General features: G+C 38.5%; 1 protein-coding gene across 4 annotated transcripts in view; it reads left to right on the top strand.

Moving 5' to 3' along the window:
* LOC121447007 (SPHK1 interactor, AKAP domain containing) overlaps positions 1–22,643 on the top strand; it is a 153,963-nt gene that overhangs the window by 5,402 nt on the left and 125,918 nt on the right. For 3 of the 4 annotated variants that reach the window (XM_041649982.1, XM_041649981.1, XM_041649978.1), the window contains exon 2: positions 17,923–18,004. The exons of the other annotated variant lie outside the window; for it this stretch is intronic. In XM_041649982.1, the coding sequence (XP_041505916.1) occupies positions 17,923–18,004 (82 nt within the window). The remainder of the gene's footprint in view (positions 1–17,922; positions 18,005–22,643) is intronic. 4 annotated transcript variants of the gene reach the window in all.

Raw genomic sequence — 22,643 nt, 5'->3', positions numbered from 1 at the left:
TTCTACAATGTCACATTTGCTGTTTGTTGTGCCTGTGACTGTCAGCTGGGTACTTTAAGGATGAAAGAACCGAAGCAGGAGTTCAGTAAGAGGGCTGGGTTTGGGAAAAGGGCTGGTTTATCATTAAGATCCCCCACAGGCGAAGAGAAACACATTGAAAGAAAGTGCTCAAAAAGGTTCCTCCTTGGTAGAGAAGGTGGTTCCGTAGCTAAAAACACAGTCCTGCCACCCAAGAGGTTTCAGTTTTCTACTTGGAAGCAAGAATTTTATGAATTCTGGGACTATTTTCATCACCTGATTTAATGAATAATAACAGCACTTGAGAATATTGTGTAGTGTACATTGAATATTGAGGGGAAATAGCCTTGTGTATAAAGGCTCAGGAACACTGAATGGCCTTTTATTGGTCATCTGGTCATCCTACTTTAAAGATAGACAATTAAAAAAAAACACTCATAAGTATGATTGTTTGGTCTTCTTTAACTGATATTAATAAGATATGCTGGATTTTTCCTGGCTTATGGTTTTCTAATCTACATCTTCATATTGGAAGCTAGCTATTGGGGATTTTTAGGATCTACCTTTTACAACATCATCTATCATCTAATATCTCTTTTAATGTAACTGGTTCACGCATGTTCATCATTGTTGTACATGGGACTGGATTGAAACCTGCCGTCTAGCTAGTTATTTTTCTATTTGTATAAACTGCCCTCTTTTTTAAATTCACTTTTTTCTCTTGTCTGGTTTATTTGAGGTTAATTGGGAAATGTATATAATTCCATGCTAGCTCCTCTACTGATTTGCTATTTATATTTTGCAAAAGCAAAAGTTGATACACCAGAGTTTAGTATACATACCTTTAATTAATCAGATTCTACTTTCCAATTATACTGTATCACTTCACATCCAGATCAAAGTTTATTTATACATTCAAATTTTCTCCTCTGATATTTTAGCCTTTTATTGACTTATATTTTATTTTTATAAATGGCATAAACATTGCATCTTATGTTTATATTAAAGTGCCACATTTTAGAATAATCATAAGTCTAATAATGAATTTGATTCTTTTCCCTTCACTTCTGAAGTTTTGGACACTTGTGTAGAATTGGGATTTTGTCTGTTATACAGCTTCTATTAAAAAAGCTTCCTTTATATTTCCTGTGGAGAATGCCTGTGAGCAGTGAATGTTCCACTCTGCTCACCTAATAAAGCTTATTTCTCCTTGACTTTCTTTGAAAAAGAGAAGAAAAAAACCTTTATAAGAATAGTGTTCAAGGTGGGTGGTGGTGTCCTATGCCTTTAATCCCACCACTTGGCAGGCAGAGGCAGGCGGATCTCTGAGTTCCAGGCCAGCCTTATCTACAGAGTGAGTTTCAGGATAGCCAGATCCTGTATTAAAAGGAAAGAGAAAGGAAGAAAGGAAGAAAGGAAGAAAGAAAGGATAGAATTCAAAGTTAAAGTTATTTCAAGTAGCTTTTGAGGTAGTTTACAGAGTGAAGGATATACTGTTATATTTTCCTACACATTTCCTTCTCTTTTTTAGGATAATTATTGAAACATATATTACATGTTTCTTGCTTGATATTATTCATACTGGTTGTAATTTTAATTTTTTTATTTATTAAAAATTTTTACTTCCTCCCATTTCCCTTCCCCCTCCCCCTTCCCTCCCTCTCCAGTCCTAAGAACAGTCAGGGTTCCTTGACCTGTGAGAATTCCAAGGTCCTCCCACATCCATCCAGGTCTAAGAAGGTGAGCATCCAAACAGACTAGGCTCCCACAAAGCCAGTCCATGCAGTAGAATCAAAACCCAGTGCCATTGTCCTTGGCTTCTCATCAGCCCTCTTTATCATCCACATTCAGAGAGTCGGGTTTGATCACATGCTATTCAGTCCTAGTTTAGCTGGCCTTGGTGAGTTTCCATTAGATCGCTCGCACCGTCTCCGTGGGTGGACCAACGGTCCTGACTTCCTTTCTCATGTTCTCCCTCCTTCTGCTCTTCATCTGGACCTTGGGAGCTCGGTACAGTGCTCCAATGTGGGTCTCGGTTTCTATCTCCATCCATTGACAGATGAAGGTTCTATGGTGTTATGCAAGATATTCATCAGTGTGGCTATGGGATAAGGCCAGCTCAGGCACCCTCTTTTTTGCTGCCCCAGGAACAAGCTGGAGACATCTCCTGGGACACCCGTGAACCCCTACAGAATCAAATCTATTGCCAACCCTAAAATGGCTCCCTTAATTAAGATATCTACTTCCTTGCTCCCATATCCACCCTTCCTCCCTCTCAACCATCCCATTCCCCCAAGCTCTCCCCAATTGCCCCTTTTCCCATCTCTTTCCCCATCTCCCCTTACCCCCACCCCCATACTCCCAACTTTTTCCTGGAAATCTTGTCTACTTCTACTAACCAGGAGGATAACTATATATTTTTCTTTGGGTTCAACTTCTTATTTAGCTTCTCTAGCATCATGAAAATTATAGGCTAAATGTCCTTTATTTATGGCTAGAATTCACTTATTAGTGAGTACATACCATATTCCTCTTTTTGGGTCTGGGTTATCTCACTCAGTAAAGTGTTTTTTATTTCTATCCATTTACATGCAAAAGTCAAGATGTCATTGTTTTTTACCGCTGAGTAGAACTCTAAAGTGTATATGTACCACACCTTCTTTATCCATTCTTCCATTGAAGGGCATCTAGATTGTTTCCAGGTTCTGGCTATTACAAATAATGCTGCTATAAACATAGTTGAACAAATGCTTTTGTAGTATGATTGGGCGTCTCTTGGGTATATTCCCAAGAATGGAATTGCTGGGGCCATAGGTAGGGTGACTCCCAGTTTCCCGAGAAACTGCCACACTGATTTCCAAAGTGGTTGCACAAGTTTGCATTCCCACAACAATGGATGAGTGTTCCCCTTACTCTATATCCTCTCCAGCATAAGCTATCATTGGTGTTTCTGATTTTAGCTTTTCTGACAGGTGTAAGATGATATCTCAAAGTTGTTTTGATTTGGATTTTCCTGTTGCATAGGAGGTTGAGCATGACCTTAAGTGTCTTATGGCCATTTGAACTTCTGTTGAGAATTCTCTGTTCAGTTCAGTACCCCATTTTTTAATTGGGTTAATTCGAGTTTTAATGTCTAGTTTCTTGAGTTCTTTATATATTTTGGAGATCAGATCATTGTCTGATACAAGGTTGGTGAAGATCTTTTCCCAGTCAGTAGGTTGCCTTTTTGTCTTAATGACAGTGTCCTTTGCATTACAGAAGCTTCTCAGTTTCAGGAGGTCCCATTTATTCATTGTTACTCTTATTGTCTATGCTACTGGGATTCTATGTAGGAAGTGATCTCCTGTGCCCATGTGCTGCAGACTACTTCCCACTTTGTCTTCTATCAGGTTCAGTGTGGTCAGATTAATATTGAAGTATTTAATCCATTTGGACTTGAGTTTTGTGCATTGTGATAGATATGGATCTATTTTCTACAGGTTGACATCCAGTTATGCCAGCACCATTTGTTAAAGATGCTTTTTTTCTTCCATTGTATAATTTTAGCTCCTTTGTTGAAAATTTGGTGGTCTTAGGATTGTGGATTGATATCCGGGTCGTCTATTCGATTCCATTGGTCAACATCTCTGTTTTTATGCCAATACCAAGCTGTTTTCAATACTGTAGCTCTGTAATAGAGTTTGGAGTCAGGGACGGTAATGCCTCCAGAAGTTCCTTTATTGTATAAGATTGTTTGGGCTATCCTGGGTTTTTTGTTTTTCCATATAAAGTTGATTATTGTCCTCACAAGGTCTGTGAAGAATTTTGATGGGATTTTGATGGGGATTGCGTTGAATCTATAGATTGCTTTTGGTAGAATTGCCATTTTTCTATGTTGATCCTCCCAATCCAAGAGCAAGGGGGGGTCCTTCCATTTTCTGGTGTCCTCTTCAATTTCTTTCTTCAAAGACTTAAAGTTCTTGTCAAATAGATCTTTCACTTCCTTGGTTAGAGTTACCCCAAGATACTTTATGCTATTTGTGGCTATTGTGGAAGGTGATGTTTCTCTGATTTCGCTCTCTGTTTCTTTGTTCTTTGTGTATAAGAGGGCAACTGATTTTTTGGAGTTGAACTTATATCCTGCCACATTACTGAAGGTGTTTATCAACTATAGGAGTTCTTTGGTAGAGTTTTTGGGGTTGTTTATGTACACTATCATATCATCCACAAATAACGAAAGTTTGACTTCTTCCTTTCTAATTCAAATCCCCTTGATCTCCTTATACTGTCTTTTGCTATTGCTAGGACTTCAAGCACTTATTGAAGAGGTATGGAGAGAGTGGACAGCCTTGTCTTGTCCCTGATTTTAATGGAATGGCTTTGAGTTTCTCTCCATTTAATTTAATGTTAGCTGTCAGCTTGCTGTATATTACTTTTATTATATTTAGGAATGAACCTGTATCCCTAATCTCTTTAAGACCTTTATCATAAAGGGGTGTTGAATTTTGTCAAATGCTTTTTCAGCATCTAATGAAATGATCATATGGTTTTTTTCGTTCAGTTTATTTATATGATGGATTACATTGATAGATTTTCGTATATTGAACCAGTCCTGCATCTCTGGGATGAATCCTACTTGATCATAATGTATAATTTTTGGATGTGTTCTTGGATTCGGTTTGCCAGTATTTTATAGAGAAATTTTTGTCGATGTTCATGAGTGAGATTGGTCTGTAATTCTCTTTCTTGGTTATTCTTTGTGTGGTTTTGGTATCAGGGTAACTTCATAAAAGGAGTTTTGCAATGACTCTATTTTGTAAAACACATATTAGCTCTTCTTAGAAGTTCTGGTAGAATTCTGCATTGAAACCATATGGTCCAGGGGGTTTTTGGTAGGGAGGTTTCTGATGCCAGCTTCTAATTCCTCGTGACTTACAGGTCTATTTAAATTGTTCACCTGGTCTTGATTTGATTTTGGTACTTATGTAAAAAAATGTACATTTCTTTCACATTTCCCAAATTTGTGGCATATAGGTTTTCGTAGTAACATCTAATGATTCTCTGAATTTCTTCTGTGTCTGTGGTTATGTTCCTCTTTTCATTTCTGATCTTGTTAATTTGCATGTTCTCTCTCTTCCATTTAATTAGTTTGGATAGGGGTTTGTCAATCTTGTTTTCTCCCTGAACCAGCTTTTTGTTTCATTGATTCTTTGGATTGTTTTCTGTGTTTCTATTTTTTTGATTTCAGCCCTCAGTTTGATTATTTCCAGTCCTCGATTCCTCCTGTGTAAAGTATCTTTTCCCTTCAGCAGCTACATGGCGTCTCCTGACTCTGCCTTCTTTCTTCCTTTATCCCTGCCTGGATTTCCCATCTTGCTATATTCTGCCCTACCATAGGACAAAACAGATTCTTTATTAACCATTGGTAATCAAACATATTCATAGCATACAGAGGGGACAGCCACATCAGGATAGTGATAGAGGAAAAGAGAGAAAAGCACAAAGGAAAAGCAAGCAATATGGGTTAAAAGTATATGAAGTAACAGAAATGGTGTAGAGTAGGTACAGACAAAGAGAATAAAGAAGAAAGAAAGAAATGAAGGAGAAAGAACAATAAAGACTAGTTTTAAAACATTTATCTAAAGACATACACTAAACAAAACAACTAAAAAGAAGTATAAGTAAAAAAGAAAAAATGAAATAGAATGTACTATCATCTCATGATTTCCTCTTAGTTGAGATGATATGATTCCTCTATCTACAGGTGTGCATGCTGAAGTTGAGGGCTGCCACACTTTGAGTGACTGAGGCTCAGAGGGAGTATGGAAGACCTACCTTCTGTGTTTGCCTTTCTCACTTCATGTTCTCTCCACAGTCTTGCCCCTTCCTTGAGACTGTAGCAAATTCAGCTGTGCAGTTGTTATAGGACAGGGTACCTCTCCCAGGCAGTGCCTTCTCGGATCGTTAACTCCAAATCAGCAATGGGGAATCTCAGCTTTGGGTTCTAATTGCCACACTCCTGCCCCCTTCACTGTAGCCTGTTCTACTCTATCTATCTCTGAGCTGTGCATCTAGTTCTTTGTTGTATATATCCATCAGGATCAAATTCTTCATTTTGCTGTTCTTGTCACACCACTTTTAATGTCCACGTTCCCTGTGTTTTGTCTCTTCCTACCTTTAAGATCTTTTTTGTCTTATTTAAAGCAATTTGAATATAATCAACCAAGGAGTGAGATGGCATCTCTATTATACTACACTGCCTAGTATTCTCTGAACTTCTTGGGCTATGCTTTGATTTTTTAACAGAAAAGGTTCAAAAATGATTTCTCCCAATGTACGTCATACCTCGCTCTTTTTCTCCCTTTCCCCTCCACCTTCATCCTCTCCTTGGCTGAATTAACTCATCTGGTGATTGGCAAAGGCTGTAATATTTACATGGAATTAACATTTGTTTTCATCATGCAATTTTTATGTGCATCTACATACTATCTACTAAGTCCATCATAGCCACTCAAATAATAACCATTATTTAATTTTCAACAGTTCCAAAATTTCTGTCCTACTTGAAATGTCTTTGGTGTTTCCTTGGAAATATATTTTTTCTGTTGTTTTGCATAGCTCAGAATGTTAGCTTTCTACCCAGGTCAGAGGTAGATGGTCCAGGAGGGAATAGGTTTAGGTCTCCAATGCTAGTGTAATAAAGAGGCACAGAAAAGTATAAAATGTTTGGTCACATTGAATCAAGAGTCAGGAAGCAGAAAGTGCATAGGGAACATGGCCAGGCTCTTTAATCCTAAAGCCTGCCTTCAGCTAGCTCCACTCTCTAAGGGTTCCACAAACTTCCAGAACAGCTCCACCGGCTGAGTACCAATGTTTCAAATCCATGGCTCTGTGGGGGACATTCCACCTCCAAACTATAACAGCCTCTCTTTATTCTTTTCATTTTAAATGTACATTAAATAGCCAATCTATTGAAATAGTTATTTAAATTTCTTATACGAGTTATGGTTTCAGACACACAAATTAATTAAAAGTAAAAATTACACTGCTTTTCAGAGCAATTAGTGTCTAAAATAATGCTTACCACAGTTATGTGATTCATAATCCTAGCATGTATGGTCTTGGGATGACAGAAGTGTTAGCAAGGCACACTATTTTCTGGGGGTTGTCCTAAAGGAACTGTGCACTTCTAACTTCTGTAGACTGTTATATTCTTAACCTCATGGCTACCTTCTATATCTGAAAAAACAGCAGTTTGTGCATGTGTGTGGAGTTCATATCACATCCCTGTGACTTCTGACCTCTTCTGCCTCCCTCTTATACTACTAATAATACTGTGGCCTAGATAATCCAACATAATCTTTCTATATATAGGCCATCTGATTAATCCCTTCTTGAACCTTAAACCTGCTTTGCCTTAGAACAGAATATAGTCATGGCTTACAAGGATTAGTCATTAAGTGTCTTGGGGGAATCACTATTGTGCCTGCCATGGAGAGTAATGAAACAAAAAATTGATGATTGAAATGTTACCAGTAATTAATTCTTCATTTTTTTTTTGTTTTTCTTTTTCGAGGCAGGGTTTCTCTGTGGCTTTGGAGCCTGTCCTGGAACTAGCTCTGTAGACCAGGCTGGTCTCGAACTCACAGAGATCCGCCTGCCTCTGCCTCCCGAGTGCTGGGATTAAAGGCGTGCGCCACCATCGCCCAGCTTAATTCTTCATTTTTCTCTTCACTTTCTCCCTCCCCTTTCCTTCTATCTTAATTAAATAAAACTGAAGAGAGGCAGCACCATTGGTTCAAGATCGTAAGTAAGTCAATAAGTGTAGTAGAGTTGAAACAGCCATCCAATTCTGAAAGACTACTCAAATACCCAAAGGGTACTCCTTAAACCCTACTGAATTCTTTCTTTGAAACATTTTCATTTAAGTGGTGTTCTTACTTGCTGTTTAGCCGCTCTTAGTGAATAGGATTATCTGTCTTCCTACATATAGGGCAAGGTTGTTCTTGACTTTCTTTTTGATATAATATAAAACCATGTGGTGTCATTTTTGTTTAGGAAAAATAATAACATTAAACCTCGCTCCATCTAGCTTTTGCTGCAGTTGAAAGAACACTGGTTTTGATAAGCCTATTTAAATTTCAATAGCACAACACTTGAGAGCAAAAATGTAGGAAAGACTGCTAAAAACAACAGGACCCCCAGGTCTGTTCAAGAGTGGTGATTGTCATTAAAAGACCACTTTAAAAAAATTGTCTGTTTGCTTTTAAATAAAAAAAAAAAGATGTCTGGAAACACTGGAAACATATATGAATACCCAGGACACTGGTAACACAAAAATAGAGAAGGCAAGCAGGAGGATTCTTTTGCAAGATGTCAGTTGACATATTTCTACATTCTCAATGCTTGTAGCTAGGAAGGTGCTGATTCTGCCTACAACTGAGAATGCTCCTGTTGACTTTTCATGCTTATTATAGGCAGGTATAGTTGTCTGTGCACTAGCTTCATTTCCATAATATGAGAAAGGAGAGAAAGAGAAGAGGAGGAAAGGAAGAAAGAAAGGAGAGATGTGATTTGAGAGTGTATAAATGTAGCATTGTCTGGCATGTTCCACCAAATTAAACATTTGTTCCTATAGGGAAGAGGAGGCTCACAAACTTGAAGTGATAACAGGAAGTAAACAAATACCACAGTGTGCTAGAGAACAACGCCTTGAAAGATTCCTGAAGTATAAAATGTATACCCAACAGTATAAAATGTAGTGACCAGTGTTCAGGGTGGAAATGCTGAGCTGCCAAATTGCGGTAACAAATTTGTTCAGAGTGTGGAGTTGTCTGTAAGCTGAGGAAAGAACTCCAGAGTTTCAGGGGTTCAGGTGTCATCCTCTGTATTAGGTGAACTTTCCAATGATGTAGCTGCTCTTGAGTTATCCCTGTCCCTTGTAAAGACCCCATCACTCATACTCCTGTTAGCAACCCCAATGAAAAACTCACTGGCTGACCAACTGGAACATTGTTGCAATCATTACTTTGTAATAGGCTCTATTTGTAGGGTGTGCAGAAGTGTGTGTGAGTGTGTGTGTGTGTGTGTGTGTGTGTGTGTGTGTGTATGTGTGTGTGTGTTTGTGTAACATCTCTCCAGGAAGGTTGTCCAATCATATGGGTCTGTAAAGTAGGGAATGGGTCATTTGGTTACTGTACATACATAAGGTACCACACATGACAATGTTTCCCTTAACTTTTTACTAAAGGTTTGAAAAACAACGTTTTCTTTGCATTCTTAAAACTGTCTCTTCTAAATGAGACAGTGTCCTCTCTCGAGGGTCATGTGGGATTCTGAACAGTACTGTACTTGCCTGCTGTCTATAACCAAATCTTGTGTGGCTGCGGCTTCCCAGATAGATGCTGCCTGGCATACAGCTGCCTCCGCTCACTTTGAAAGTGGGACACCAAGATCTGTTTTATTTGGAACGCAGTTCTTAGTGACTCAGCTTCTTCAGGAACAAAGAGTTATTCTTTCCTGGGTTTTACTACCTCCTCATGGCCTTTCTTTATGTAGGCCTGGCTTCCCTACCTACCTCTGCTTACTATCTTGTCACTTTTGAAAAGTCAAATCAAGATAGCAATATGCCTTGCCTGTGTTTTATATTAGCAGTAAGAAATTAACTGCATCAAATTCTTCCCACTAAATATTGGCAACTTTTAATGGCTGCATAAATATAATTTAATAAAAATGGCCAAGCCAATAGTCTTCCAATTGAAATCAAGAGAAACTCCTGATTAAAAAGTCATGGATAATGATGTAATTATTTGACTAATAAGGGTAATTCAAATGTAAAAGATACATTTCTACAAATTATCACCTGCATTATGAGGTCACCAACATTCTCCCATCAGTGTTAATGCAGCTATAGCAGAACAGCAAGCATGCTAGGCATTTGTTGTTCTGGGGTCTACTTGTTTTCTCTGGCCTCCTCTGGTAAGAGACAGATAACCCTAGCCAAGGTTGATGATTGATTCTAGCTTGTATAAGGGTTGATTCATATAAAATGACTTATGTGAATAGACTACAATTACCATTGATCAAATTGGAAGCAAGTAAATTCCTAGCAATTTCTACACATTTACTAACTTCTGTTGACTTCTTTCCCAAGGCCACCATTGCTCATGAGTGATATTCCTCAAGGAATATGACTTAAAACCCTACTAACATTTCTCTATGCAGCTCCTTACCTGTTGTCCAGCTGGAAAGGCATTTTAACTGATTATAAAATCCTTAACACAAAAGCATGGAACCAACCCACTTGGTAAGACCACTCAATCAAACATTGCAATTAAAAGCACTTTGCAGCCATCTTTTGATGTCATGTGTATCTGTGCTTCAGAGAAAACTTCTCATGAAATTTTCATGGTTCACTGATAATGAAATATATATCACTGTTGAAAATTCAATGACTAACATCCTGAGGCAAAACATCATTGTTTCTAGATTTAACAAATTTAATGTCTTCCCATGCTCGTCATTGATGTGGTTCATAAGCACCATAGCTGGATAGAAATGTTGATTGCTTTCTTCCTTTGGAAGCTTTCATGGTGCTTTCTGGTACCATAAAAGCTAGTCCTCAGAGAGAGTCATTCAGCTCAGTTCCAGCCCAGGGGCTTCTGGGACTTGTTTCTGAAGTATTTGGCAGTTTTCAGCAATAGGAACTTCTGCCTCTGAGAGGCATCAGAGATATAGTCTGTAATGTTTCAGGAGTCTCCTGTACAACCCTGACCAGTAACTCAGAAGAGATATCTAGTGCCTGGTGTTGGGTTTTGTTAGATGATCTTTAGCTCTTAGAAGGTGTATTGTCAGCCTAAGTGAGAAAATTATTTGTAAACTACATATGTACATTTATACACAGGCTGCTTAAATACTATCATGTAGAGAAATCAGTTGTATCAACGTAGCAAAAATAACATAACATCATAGTTTTCAAATCCTGTATTTAGAAATGAGGGTGGGGAGGGAAGGAGGAAGTTCCTATGGGTTATTGACTATGAAAATCATAGTTTGTCTCCTAGAGCTAAAACCTTAATATAGGCTTTTTCCTGAGTTTGGTAGTCCAAGAATTCTAATTTCCTAGAGTAATATCTTTAGAAATGTTTCTTTTTAAACTTGTGCTTCAGTCTCTGATCTTTCAAGAAATGAATCATTTTGAAAGTCTGTTGTCAGTTTACAAATTAAAACTGCCTTTCTAAATGACCAGGAAGCCACCTCTTTGAAATATAAACATCACCAAGAGTAAAAGAAAAAGACAGATCAGAGAGAGAAAGAGGTTAGCTTGCATCTGTGAGTCCCTCTGTGTGGAAAAGCAGGAAACCGACATTTGTGGATACTAACATGTAAAATTACATCAACTTACGAAAATATAAGAAATTGTACTTTTCCTGATAAACACAGCCGACTTCTCTACACTCAGTATTCCAACATTGAAAAGCCCCTCTAACCTATTGAGTTTAGACTTCGTTCTGATTTCCTTCCTCATTTCAATTGTAGTAAGGAGCTGTGGGCTGCTTCTCACCTCCCAGCTCCCAGCTACCGGCTAGCTTTACCCAAAATAATTACACGGAAACTGTATTCTTTTAAACACTGCTTGGCCCATTAGCTCTAGCCTCTTACTGGCTAATTCTCACATCTTGATTAACACATTTCTAATAATCTGTGTAGCACCACGAGGTGGTGGCTTACCTGGAAGGATCTTAACCTGCGTCCATCTTGGAGAGGAGAGCAATAGCGTCTGCCTCACTGCCTTCTTCCCAGCATTCTGTTCAGTCTACTCCTCCTATCTAAATTCTGCCCTATCAGGCCAAGCAGTTTTCTTTATTAATTAACCAATGAAAGCAACAGATAGATAGAAGACACTCCCACAGCATTCAATGACCCAGAATAATGTGTCCTTTATGTTTTGTCCCTCCCCTCAGTTTTCCCTTCATGATTCCACCTTGATTTTCTCACATAAGACAGAGATGGGTTGAATTTTTACAGGGATAATGAGAGTGCTAAAGAGAGGATGGAAAACAAACCACATTTAGCAAAACTAGAAGGTTTTCTATTCTTATTCTGTAGGTATTCCTCCTGTCATTCATTGTGTGTTCTTGGCCCTGACTTTGACCTTTCACCTTTCCTAATTTGTACCCTAAAACTTAATTCTGGTTCTACCCACTCTTGGCCACTTTAACCACCTGCACACTAGTGCTGGTTGTGATTGGTCTTTGGGCCTTCTTACATGGAATAAAATCAGAGAATACTGAAAAACAAGAAGTAAATTCCACTTGTAATTTCTCCCCACCCCGTGTGTGTGTGTATGTGGTGTGTTTGCGTGCATGTGTACGTGTGTGTGTGTGTGTGTTTTCACATGTCCCTTTGAGAAAGATGAAAACAGGTGAAGGCTGTGGGTAGACGGTTTGGACAGGGGATGGAATTTTTTTAAAGATGTATTGTCAACACCACTCTGAAGTTCTGATTAAATTCTCTAGATAATTGCCCAATAATAAACAAGTCTGTGTGTGCTGTTCACCCGGCTGCAGACTTCCTGACCTTTTACAAACTTATCCATCATAATTAGCTACACCAAGTTTGACATGCTGCTGTGCCCCTGGCGTTTCCACATTGGTCTTAAGCACAGTACAACAGTCTATACAACTATGCTTAATGCAGAAACCAACTATAATTAAAATTTGACACCTACTTTCCTTACAGGTGCTCTTTTCAGTTTAAATATCACAACTAATCAACTTAGACAAGATATCTGCTGATCTTCTGTGGCCATCTAAATTATCTTTAAGAATAGTCAGTGTCCATTTGCTCGGTGCTTATTTCCAAGAATATAAAGTAATAATTTTCATAGCAACTGTTAAACAACCTGATTCCAGTAGCATCCTCCAGACTTTCGGGCTTACACTTTAAAATGATACCACCTTTAACCTCAAAGCAACAAAAGCACTTGCATTAGGCCAAATGGACTCAGAATTCCTCTTAAAGCAATTTCTAATATATATATTCTATTGCCAATTATCCAGCTGCTCCATTCTGTTCTCACCATCCAGATGCAGCTTTGTTTTCTTTATCCTAGTTTTGCTTTGTTTGAGGCTTTGAGTGAAGAACTCATACGTATTCAGATGTATATTCAGTCTCAGGATACTTTTTTGAGTGAAGAACTCGTACGTATTCAGATGTATATTCAGTCTCAGGATACTTTTTTGAGTGAAGAACTCATACGTATTCAGATGTATATTCAGTCTCAGGATCCTTTTTTGAGTTGTGTTTCCATGATATTCAATACACACCCCTATGTACTTTTAGAACAAGATAGTACTCTATAATGGGTGGTGGGGGATACAGGACTGTGGTTCCTGAGTTTGAAATGGTATCCTGTGAACTGAATACCCGCTATGTGCCTCTCAGTGTTTCCCAACCTGATTCTCACTCTGTGTGTGCAGATGAAGCTAATGCTTTTCTAGAATGACATGGAATGCCACCTTCTTTACACTTCTATTTCACTCTTGCCAGTAGCTTTTTGGCCTCTCTTATGAAATATCATATAAACTCATGAAGTTGAGAGTTGGTTCCCCTTCCTTTGCTGACATATCTTGCCACCCTTCACAATACTTAGCTGTTGACCAGTGAACGTGCTAGCAAATTGGTAGAAGCAAATTTCGCTTTGATTGAATGATTTACAGAAAAGTAAGAGTACCTGGGTTTTCAAGAAGATTCTACTGTAGAAAATGAGCCACTCTGAACTAGTGACATGAAGGCCTTGGAGATGAAGCCATGGCAGTTTATTGCTGTTGTCCCTTAAAGTCACATGTTTCCTTGAAACAGTAAGTGTCCAGTAGAGAAAGGAGCCATTCAGCAAATACACAGAAGCCACCAGGAACTCTAATATCAATAAAACTCCCTCCCGGCTCCTGCATCAGTCAGCTTTCTGCTGCTATAATAAATGTCTGAAATAAGTTTTTTTTAAAAAGGAAAAATATCATTTAAAGCCAGAGTTTAGACATAAAGCAAAGAAAACCAGCCCACAAATCACAATCCTAGAGAACCTAGGCAACAATGAGGACCCTAAGAGAGACTTACATAGATCTAATCTACATGGGAAGTAGAAAAAGACAAGAACTCCTGAATTAATTAGATGCATGGGGATTTTGGGAGAGGGTTGAAGGGGAGGGGAGAGGCAAGAAGGGGAGCATAGAAAAATATCGACCTCAATAAAAAGTAAAATAAAAAAATTAAAAAATTTTAAAAAAAGTCAGAGTTTAAAGGTATCTTCTCATGATTGGTTGAACTCAGTTTTTGGAGACTCTACACCACAGCAGAAAAGTCTATGTTCCTCATAGCCAGGAAGCAAAAGAGAAAAGATGAGAAATACACTTCATGGAAACACCTCCATGACTAAAAGACTCCCGCTATGCCAACTCCCAAAGGTCACATGGCCTCTTTCACCGCATCACTCTAGGCACAAAGTCTATAAACACTAAAGTTTCAGACTATAGCAGCAAGTGTCAAGTCTTGTAATTGGATCCTAGCTACAGTTGAGATACACTCTTCAGGGGTTAGGGAAATCAGGGCAGACTGGATGAGAACAAACATGTCAGTTAGTCCTCTCATCTCAAAGCAGGCGAAGAAGAAAACATCCTGTTCTTTTAGGTAACACATCTTAGCTTAAGTAATCCTTCCCAAGGGAAGACATATCTCACCATGATGCTCTTCTATATAGGACACATTGCATTCCACTCTGCCTAGAAACTGGCTAATAAACCCACACCCCGCTACTTCCTCCCTGAGTCACAAAAAGAAAAACTTATAGATTCTGAGCCTTTGTTTCTCTTGCATGAGCCACTTGGATGCTCCATTTGTTTATAAATGTAATTTGCAATAAGTATTAACTTTTCAGGATGTCGCTTGGAAGTCCGTTATGGCCTTCTTGCATATATTATAAATAAGAAAGCAAATGTGGTAGGCTACCAAGCAGCCAGGGAGTCTTTACATAACGACTGTGGCTGTTTGCTCCCTCGCTGCTCTCAGCTCACTCTTCCCAGTAGCATCTAATGAGGCAGCTCCATAGACCTGCTGTGCAATGGCTCCATTGTCCTAATAATGAGGGAACTTTCTCATCTCGCAATCTCTGTAAAATTCCATGGTTTGCTTTCTCTGGGGAAGAATGAAATGCAGTCTCTAAGAACAACTCAAGGTTTCCTGAACCTTGGTTATTTCGGAGTCTAACATGGGCATTTATATACTGCATATTTTGGGGTCTCTTGAGAGAGTACCTTTCTTCTGTTGATATGATTCATACAGGGTATAATACCAGTTCCTATTAACAGGAGTTGCATTCAGGTTATAGCTACACAAGAGCCCCTGTGTCAGTTACTTTTTTCTCATTATCTACATTTAGAAAGCAAAGACTAACTCTATTAATTTGAATCTTAGAAATGGGACTGATGAATGAATGGCAAGGGTATTCATCACTAAACTACAGATGGAGGGACTAGGCCTGTCTCATGACCTGGATTTCATCTTCTGAAAGAAAGCATGATAGTATTACAGGCACAATAAGAAAACTATACCAGGGAGCCCATAATAATTGACAGTAAGTGGGATGGAAAACTACACTTGAACACTGTGATAATGGCTGCTGGTACTCAGAGAATGACTTTATTACTAAGAATAAATGTGCTAAAAAAAAAAAAAGAAGAAATGTCACTAGACTCTTTTTTTAGGAAACTCTTCACATATGGGTTAAATAGTAAACCTTATAAGTCAACTTTAAAACGGCTTATCCACATGAGTAAAAATATAACTTAGTAATATTTTAGTTCCCCAAAGTTATGACTGAATATAAAGTTTTATTCTTATATTTAAATTTTTTTCTTTCAGATAAACCATTAGAAGACTAATTAGATACTAAAAATACTTAACATTCTTTACAACTGGAGACTGCTTTAACTGCTGATTTTGATCACACACTTCTTTACGAGATGCAGTGCAGATATACTTTTTCCTGTGTCAACTCGGTGCATTTAAACAGGAGAGCTTGGGCTAAAATGAGAATTTATAATGTTTTCCTTTACCAACAAATACATTTGTTTGTTTTTAAGTAATTAAACCCATGTGAAAGTGAAGAAAGGAGATACTTCATTCTTTTCTGCGGTTTTGAACCTAACGGTAAAATCGGATGGTTTGAAGTTGCTTTCTGTTTTTTTTTTTTAATTTTTTTTTATTGAGAAAAGAAGAAAAAAAACATAAACAAAAAACAAGTTTCCACCTCCTCCCAGCCTCCCATTTCCCTCCCCCTCCTCCCACCCTTCTCCCCCTCCTCCCACCCTTCTCCCCCTCCCCCCACTCCTCTCCCCCTCCCTCTCCAGTCCACAGAGCAGTCCGGGTTCCCTGCCCTGTGGTAAGTCCTAGGTCCTCCCCCCTCCGTCCATATCTAGGAGGGTGAACATCCAAACTGGCTAGGCTCCCACAAAGCCAGCACATGAACCCAAGGAAAAACATATAGTTATCCTCTGGGCTAAGGGAAGTAGACCAAATTGCCGGGGAGAAAATAGGATCTTGGGGGTGGGGTGGATGGGGGTAAGGGGAGATGGGGAGAGAAAAGGTAGAAGGGAAGGAGGGGGGACCTGGGGAAACAGGAGAATTGGGATAAAGGAAAGATGGATAGGGGAGCACGGAACCACAATTCTTAGTTAAGGGAGCCACTTTAGGGTGGGCAAGAGACTTGACCCTAGAGGGGCTCCCTAGTGCCCAAGATGAGGTTCCCAGTTAGTTCCTTGGGCAGCTGAGGATTGGGAACCTGAAATGACCCTATCCTAGAGCAATACTGACGAATATCTTGCATATCATCATGAAGTTGCTTTCTTAGACCGAATGTGAGAGTAGGGTCATAGAACAACCACTTGGCTTCCCTTTCTAGTTCAGGATCTGCTATTAGATCTCTATGAGTAGACAAATGCTTTGTGTTGGAAGCTATTTAGGTCTACCATAGAGTAACACCCTCTGCATTCTGAATCCAAGACATGGAACTGAACTCCAGGAAAACCAAACTTATGAACTCAATGATAGAGTGCTGTTATATTTAATTTTTAGCAAGAGAATTAAGATTTAATAGGACTGTTAATAAATTCACATGCTGTGTTTTTTTTTTGTCGAGGTATATTCATATATTTAAGGGGCAAATTTTCTCTTAGGTACATCTGCTTTATTATATAAGAAATACACTTTGTTATGTATATAAACAAGGTATTCTTTTAAAACTAAAACAAGGATTTATACTCTGTCAATTACTTGTTTGTAACACACACAGTTGAGAAAATGATTTGAAAAATGGTCCACATCTAAGAATCTAAACTATGGGGTTAATTTTTACCATCAATCTTCATTTAAAAGAGGAGTGAGCATTTCAAAGGGACTACAACTTATACACATACATTATACAGAAACCTTCACTACAAATCTTTCAAAGGACAAAGATCTAAAATGATATATTGTATTACTATTCTCTTAAAATATTGTCAAACAATATGTGTAAAATGAGTGGAGAAGGCCTGAAATTCTCATCTGCAAAATAATGCCTATTTTTCCGACGCACAAACAGTGTGATGGCCAGTCTTAAATATAAATCCACTGTTACCCAAGTCAACTCAAGTCAAGTGGCATACAAGAAAATGTCAGGAATCCTTAGACTCTTTGCTGAATTTTAAAGCCTTTGCTAGAACCTACCATGTAGCCACTGCTGTAGGAAACTGGCATGCTGTGAACCTGTCTCTCCTCTTAAGCGATACTAAAACTTCTTTCTTTTTTTCCCCATCACCTCTTCTCTGGCTTCCTCTCCAAATCTGCTGGTGTTTCTAACCCCATAATGGTGGGTGTGGTCCTCTCCAGCAGCCATGTGGGTAGTTGAACCAAACTCTCCTACCTGCCTCTCTGCTGCCCTGCCTGCCAAGAGACACTCCCAGGAATCCAGGTGGGTTGCGGGGCTTGGGGTCCAGAGGATTGCAACATCAAGTTGTGATCAGGGTCCTCTTAATGCCAGTACCCATAAGTCCCCAGTTAACATGGCTAGATGTTTTGACCCTGATGACTTTCTATTTGATGGTGCAGTTGTAGAAATACAAACATGGCATGCACCTAGCCTCTTAATTATTGTCATATTTAATCCCTGTGTTCTACCTCTTCAGTGCCCTGTCCACTTCCAGTTTATAGGCTCCAAGGCATTAAGAGATATTTCAATATCATGAACCCCTATGTTTCATCACTTCAGCGTCTTCCTCCCTTCTTATAGATTAAAGGGCTCCCAGGTATTTGGAGATATTTCAGTATCATTAAACAGGTGGTAAAAACTACTTAGGCAGAACGTCATGTTGGAAATCTTAAAATCAGGCTTGGTTTCTACTGCATTTTCATGGAAGTCCAGACCCCTTGATGTGTTTATACTGATGCCTAGTATCCTACCTGATTCAAACCATCAAGGAGGTACTTCTCATGCCAATCCTTATTCCCAGTCTGTATTGTTGTTCTCCAGAGCCAAACGTTCAAAACAGTCAGAAGGTCTCATTGCAGCAGTTCTTACATAGTGAAAACCACTTGAGGAAATCAGATAGTCTAGGCAAGACTGTAGAGGGTGTTGTGGAGGGTAGGGTGCAGGTTCTTCTAGAGTCTGCTTCTTGAGTGATGGAATAGTCAAGCACTGAGTCTGTGACTCTGAGACCTTATGGATATAACAGGACAAGCTCTGCAATAATACTAGGATGACTGTAAAAGTCCTACCACAACGAGTAAGTACTCAGTTGTTGGCAGAAGGCTGTCTGTTCTTTCCCGGATACCCAGACACAAAATAATCACTCAGAAACAATATTATTTGCAATAGCGTTTGGCCAATAGCTTAAGAATATTTCTAGCTAGCTCTTAAATTTTAAATTAACCTATTTCTATTATTTTATATTTTACTATGAGGCTCATGGCCTACTGGCAAGGTTCCAGCCAACAGCTAGCATCTTTCTCCTCTTGCAGCTACATTACATCTCCTGACTCTGCCTACTCTCTCCTCCTCTATCTGCTTGGAACTCCCGCCTTGCCCTATTCTGCTAGGCCACTGGCCAAAACAGATTCATTCATTAACTAATAAAAACAACACATATGCAGAAGGACTTCCCAGACTATTTTCCTTTTTCTATTTAAATAAAAAGGAAGGTTTTTACTTTAACACAGTAAAATTACATATAACAAAGCAGGTATCAAGCAAGAATTATAGTTACAATTTTTATATCTACTTTATCTTTTATCACAATTAAGGAAAACTGTAATTATAACTGTCTCTTCTTCAACTCCATCAAAGACTGAAGAAGGATATAATATTACCTAAGTAAACAGGAAGTGCAACAGTAAGTAAACAGGAAGTAAACAGTAAGCAACTTCCAAAACTCTGGAATTGACAGAGACATTCTGCTGCCTGGACAGTGACCCAAAGTTCTTTTATACCATTGGGGTATCCATCTTCAGCCTACAGGCCCATAGTGTTCGGCAGACTTTTCCATGAAGCAGGAACCCTGAAGGACCATCTCACCTTTAGGCAGTCATTTTTATGTGGGTCCTGCATGTCCATTTCATATAGTATGACATCAAGAAGTTCACACAAGAACAGTTTCTTGCTCAAATGGCTAGCAAACTCCATAAGGAACCTCTTCTATGCCCATCGTCCTCTTGCAGTGAATAGGTGCTAAGAGGAGCAGATGAGTCTCATTGTCAGGTAAAGTCCTAAGTTCTTAAAATATTTTAAATGCCATATTCCATAGATCTTTGAAAGGTTTGAAGATTATCTAACTAAAATATATCTCTATATATCACAAAAATGACTACAAGATTGACTATTATAGAGGATTATCTATTAACCTATATTTCCTAACTATACATTACATTTTTAAATGAGCTGCACAAACACAATACCTTAATCAAGAGCATAAATACACATATAACGAAATTGACCTTAAGTTTGCATCAATAAACCAAGATCCATAACAATGCAAATGTCTATAGCACTCAATGAAGTATGTTTATTTTTCACCAAGGTTGCCTTCCTTTCATTCTCAATGAATATTATAAAGTGATCAACGTCAGTCCCATTTAGCAGAAGAGTTCAGCAAGATTAGGTATTATTCCCAAGGTCACAGCAGTGAACACCAGTGGGAAGCCCAGTTCAAGGCTCTACAAACTATAAAGAAGAAATGTTCAAATCTTACTTATTAAAATGAACAGTGAATCTTCTCTTATAGAAGATTTTTAATATGTAGACTTTTTTACATTTTATCCCTCCACTCCTAAAGGCTTCAAATACTGTAATTAGGACTTATATTTTGTGTGGTCTAAAATGAACAAACAGATAAATTTAAAAATGTAAATGTTTCATTTAGGGTACATGTAGATTATTCCTATGTACCTGATTCATTCACTGACACTTGTATTTTAGGAGTATTGGCTCTCACAAGAAGAAAAAAAAAGAAACCGAAGCTAAGACATGGTTATTAATATTTGACTTACTTGAAGATTAATCAAAATATCTTTAATGTGGTATCATAACTGAACCTCTCACATTTATGGAATGAGGACTATTAAGGGCACTGTTGTCCTTCATGGGGTCTCATAGTAAGTCAGATATCCATTTCATATCAAGAACTAACTAATACACTGAAGGATAAATGTGGTAACTCTAACTCACTCCCGCTCAAGTTGTAAACCCCGCTTAGCTACACATGTGTTGCCTTAGAGTGGAGGTTGGCATGTGTTAAGGTTGAGAGGAAAAGATACGTTTACTGAATCATGATTTTTTTATGGAGAGTTTTGTCCTGGAGAAAGAAAAAAATGATCAGTTATGTTCTATCTATGTTAAGTAGCTGCCCAGATAAGTTACAAAGCCTTCTGTTACGATTACAAAAAGATCTCATCAACATTCCAAGAGTGTTTCGAAGTTCTCAATTCAAAAACGCAGTGCAAATTAGGAAGAAATCTGGGAACACATGGCTTTATAAACTGAAAATCTGTGGGTAGGTGCTGTAGAGTTGAATAGAAATGACACAAGGGAATTTAAGCACTTTGAAGGTGTCCCATGTCTCACTGTAATAGTGGACACATGTCATTTCTCCTAATCCACAGCATTCACAGCACAGAATGCCAACCCTAATGCAGACCATGAACTCAGGGTGATAGTTATGCCTCTGTAGGTAGGCTTGACAGTTGTAATAAGCAGACCAGCCTGGTAGAACATGTTGGTGACTGTGTGTGTGGGGGGGGGGGAGGCAGGGGCCTATTGAAACCCTTTGTACTTTACTCTTAAACATGCTGGAACATGAAGCACTTTAGATAAATAAAATTATTTTGGGAAAAATGCAAACCAAAAACTTTTCTGGTTCAAAAAACATTAACAAAAAACAAAAAGGTCTGAGGGAAGAAAATATAAGATGTCTAGTATACTTGTTATCTTCGAGCCGCATAATCAAATACATTAGGCCAATAAAATGAATACAACAGGCCCACTGCTTTACAGGAGACTCACATTCACCAGCTACTGTGTTCTGTAGGGCAATTTACACCTTCCCGGTGTTTTTATGGGTATACTCTTCTTGTTTTCAGATACTGGAAGCTAATACAACTGTGCAGAGCAATATCACTCCTAATCTGTGGGTTCTGTTTATACTCTTGCTATTTTTGAGATAGCCTTCCTCTATTATAAGCTTATTTTTCCTATTTGGACTTTTTCGACATTTAACAACCTGTGCTTTTTAAAGTCATTAAATGGAAGTGCATTTGTAAGGTGTGGATTGAGTTACTTGAGCTTGGAGGAGCTACCCATAACTGTAAGAACAAGCACATTTTTCAAAGAAAATCATTAAATGCTAATATGTATGCCAATGTCTGAGTACAGAACCACCAGCCCAAGGTTATTCCCCAGCCTTTTCTTAAGGTCTGTTCTAAATCATTCCAAAGTGCTATTCCAATACTTTCTGATAACCTTCCCACATTCTTTGGCTATTTTTATAATATACTCGTGTACCCAATAAAAGTTCAGCTCAAGTCCTGAGCTCATTAGGATAATAAAGGGAAAATGAAAGCGTTAAGATTGGTAACCTTACATTTGGATGGACTTCTTAAAAAAAACTGTATTTATGACATGGTATTATTTTACATGGTACCAGCAATGCCACGCAGAAAACTCTGAGAGTTTCAGCTCCTCTTGTCTCATTGTTCCCAGTCAAGCAGAGATTCTCTGGGTTTAACTTTATTCCATTACTCATTAATATGGACAACTGTGATTTCTCCTCAGCAACCCAGATGTTTTCACTGTGGGGCATCACTTTTGGTCTAAGGCAGGGATTGCTGGTTTTGGTGGCTTTCCTGTTTCACCAGCCACACCCCTCAGTCCATTTCACTGTACTCAAATGCCCAAGGTGTACAAGGGATGTCTCATTCCAACCATCCCACATAGGCAAGAAGCAAGAATGGGTGAAATTTGAAGAAAGCTTGGTCAGATGGTTTTCCAGAAAATCCGTGAATATTCCAGAAATAACATGTCAATACATATTTCCTATGAATGGAATACCAAACTAGTTTTC

The sequence above is a fragment of the Microtus oregoni genome, unplaced genomic scaffold (assembly GCF_018167655.1).
Source record: "Microtus oregoni isolate MIOR12 unplaced genomic scaffold, Mior012 000004F_ref0000308, whole genome shotgun sequence".
NCBI lineage: Eukaryota > Metazoa > Chordata > Mammalia > Rodentia > Cricetidae > Microtus > Microtus oregoni.
This window is presented reverse-complemented; position numbering and strand designations above follow the sequence as displayed.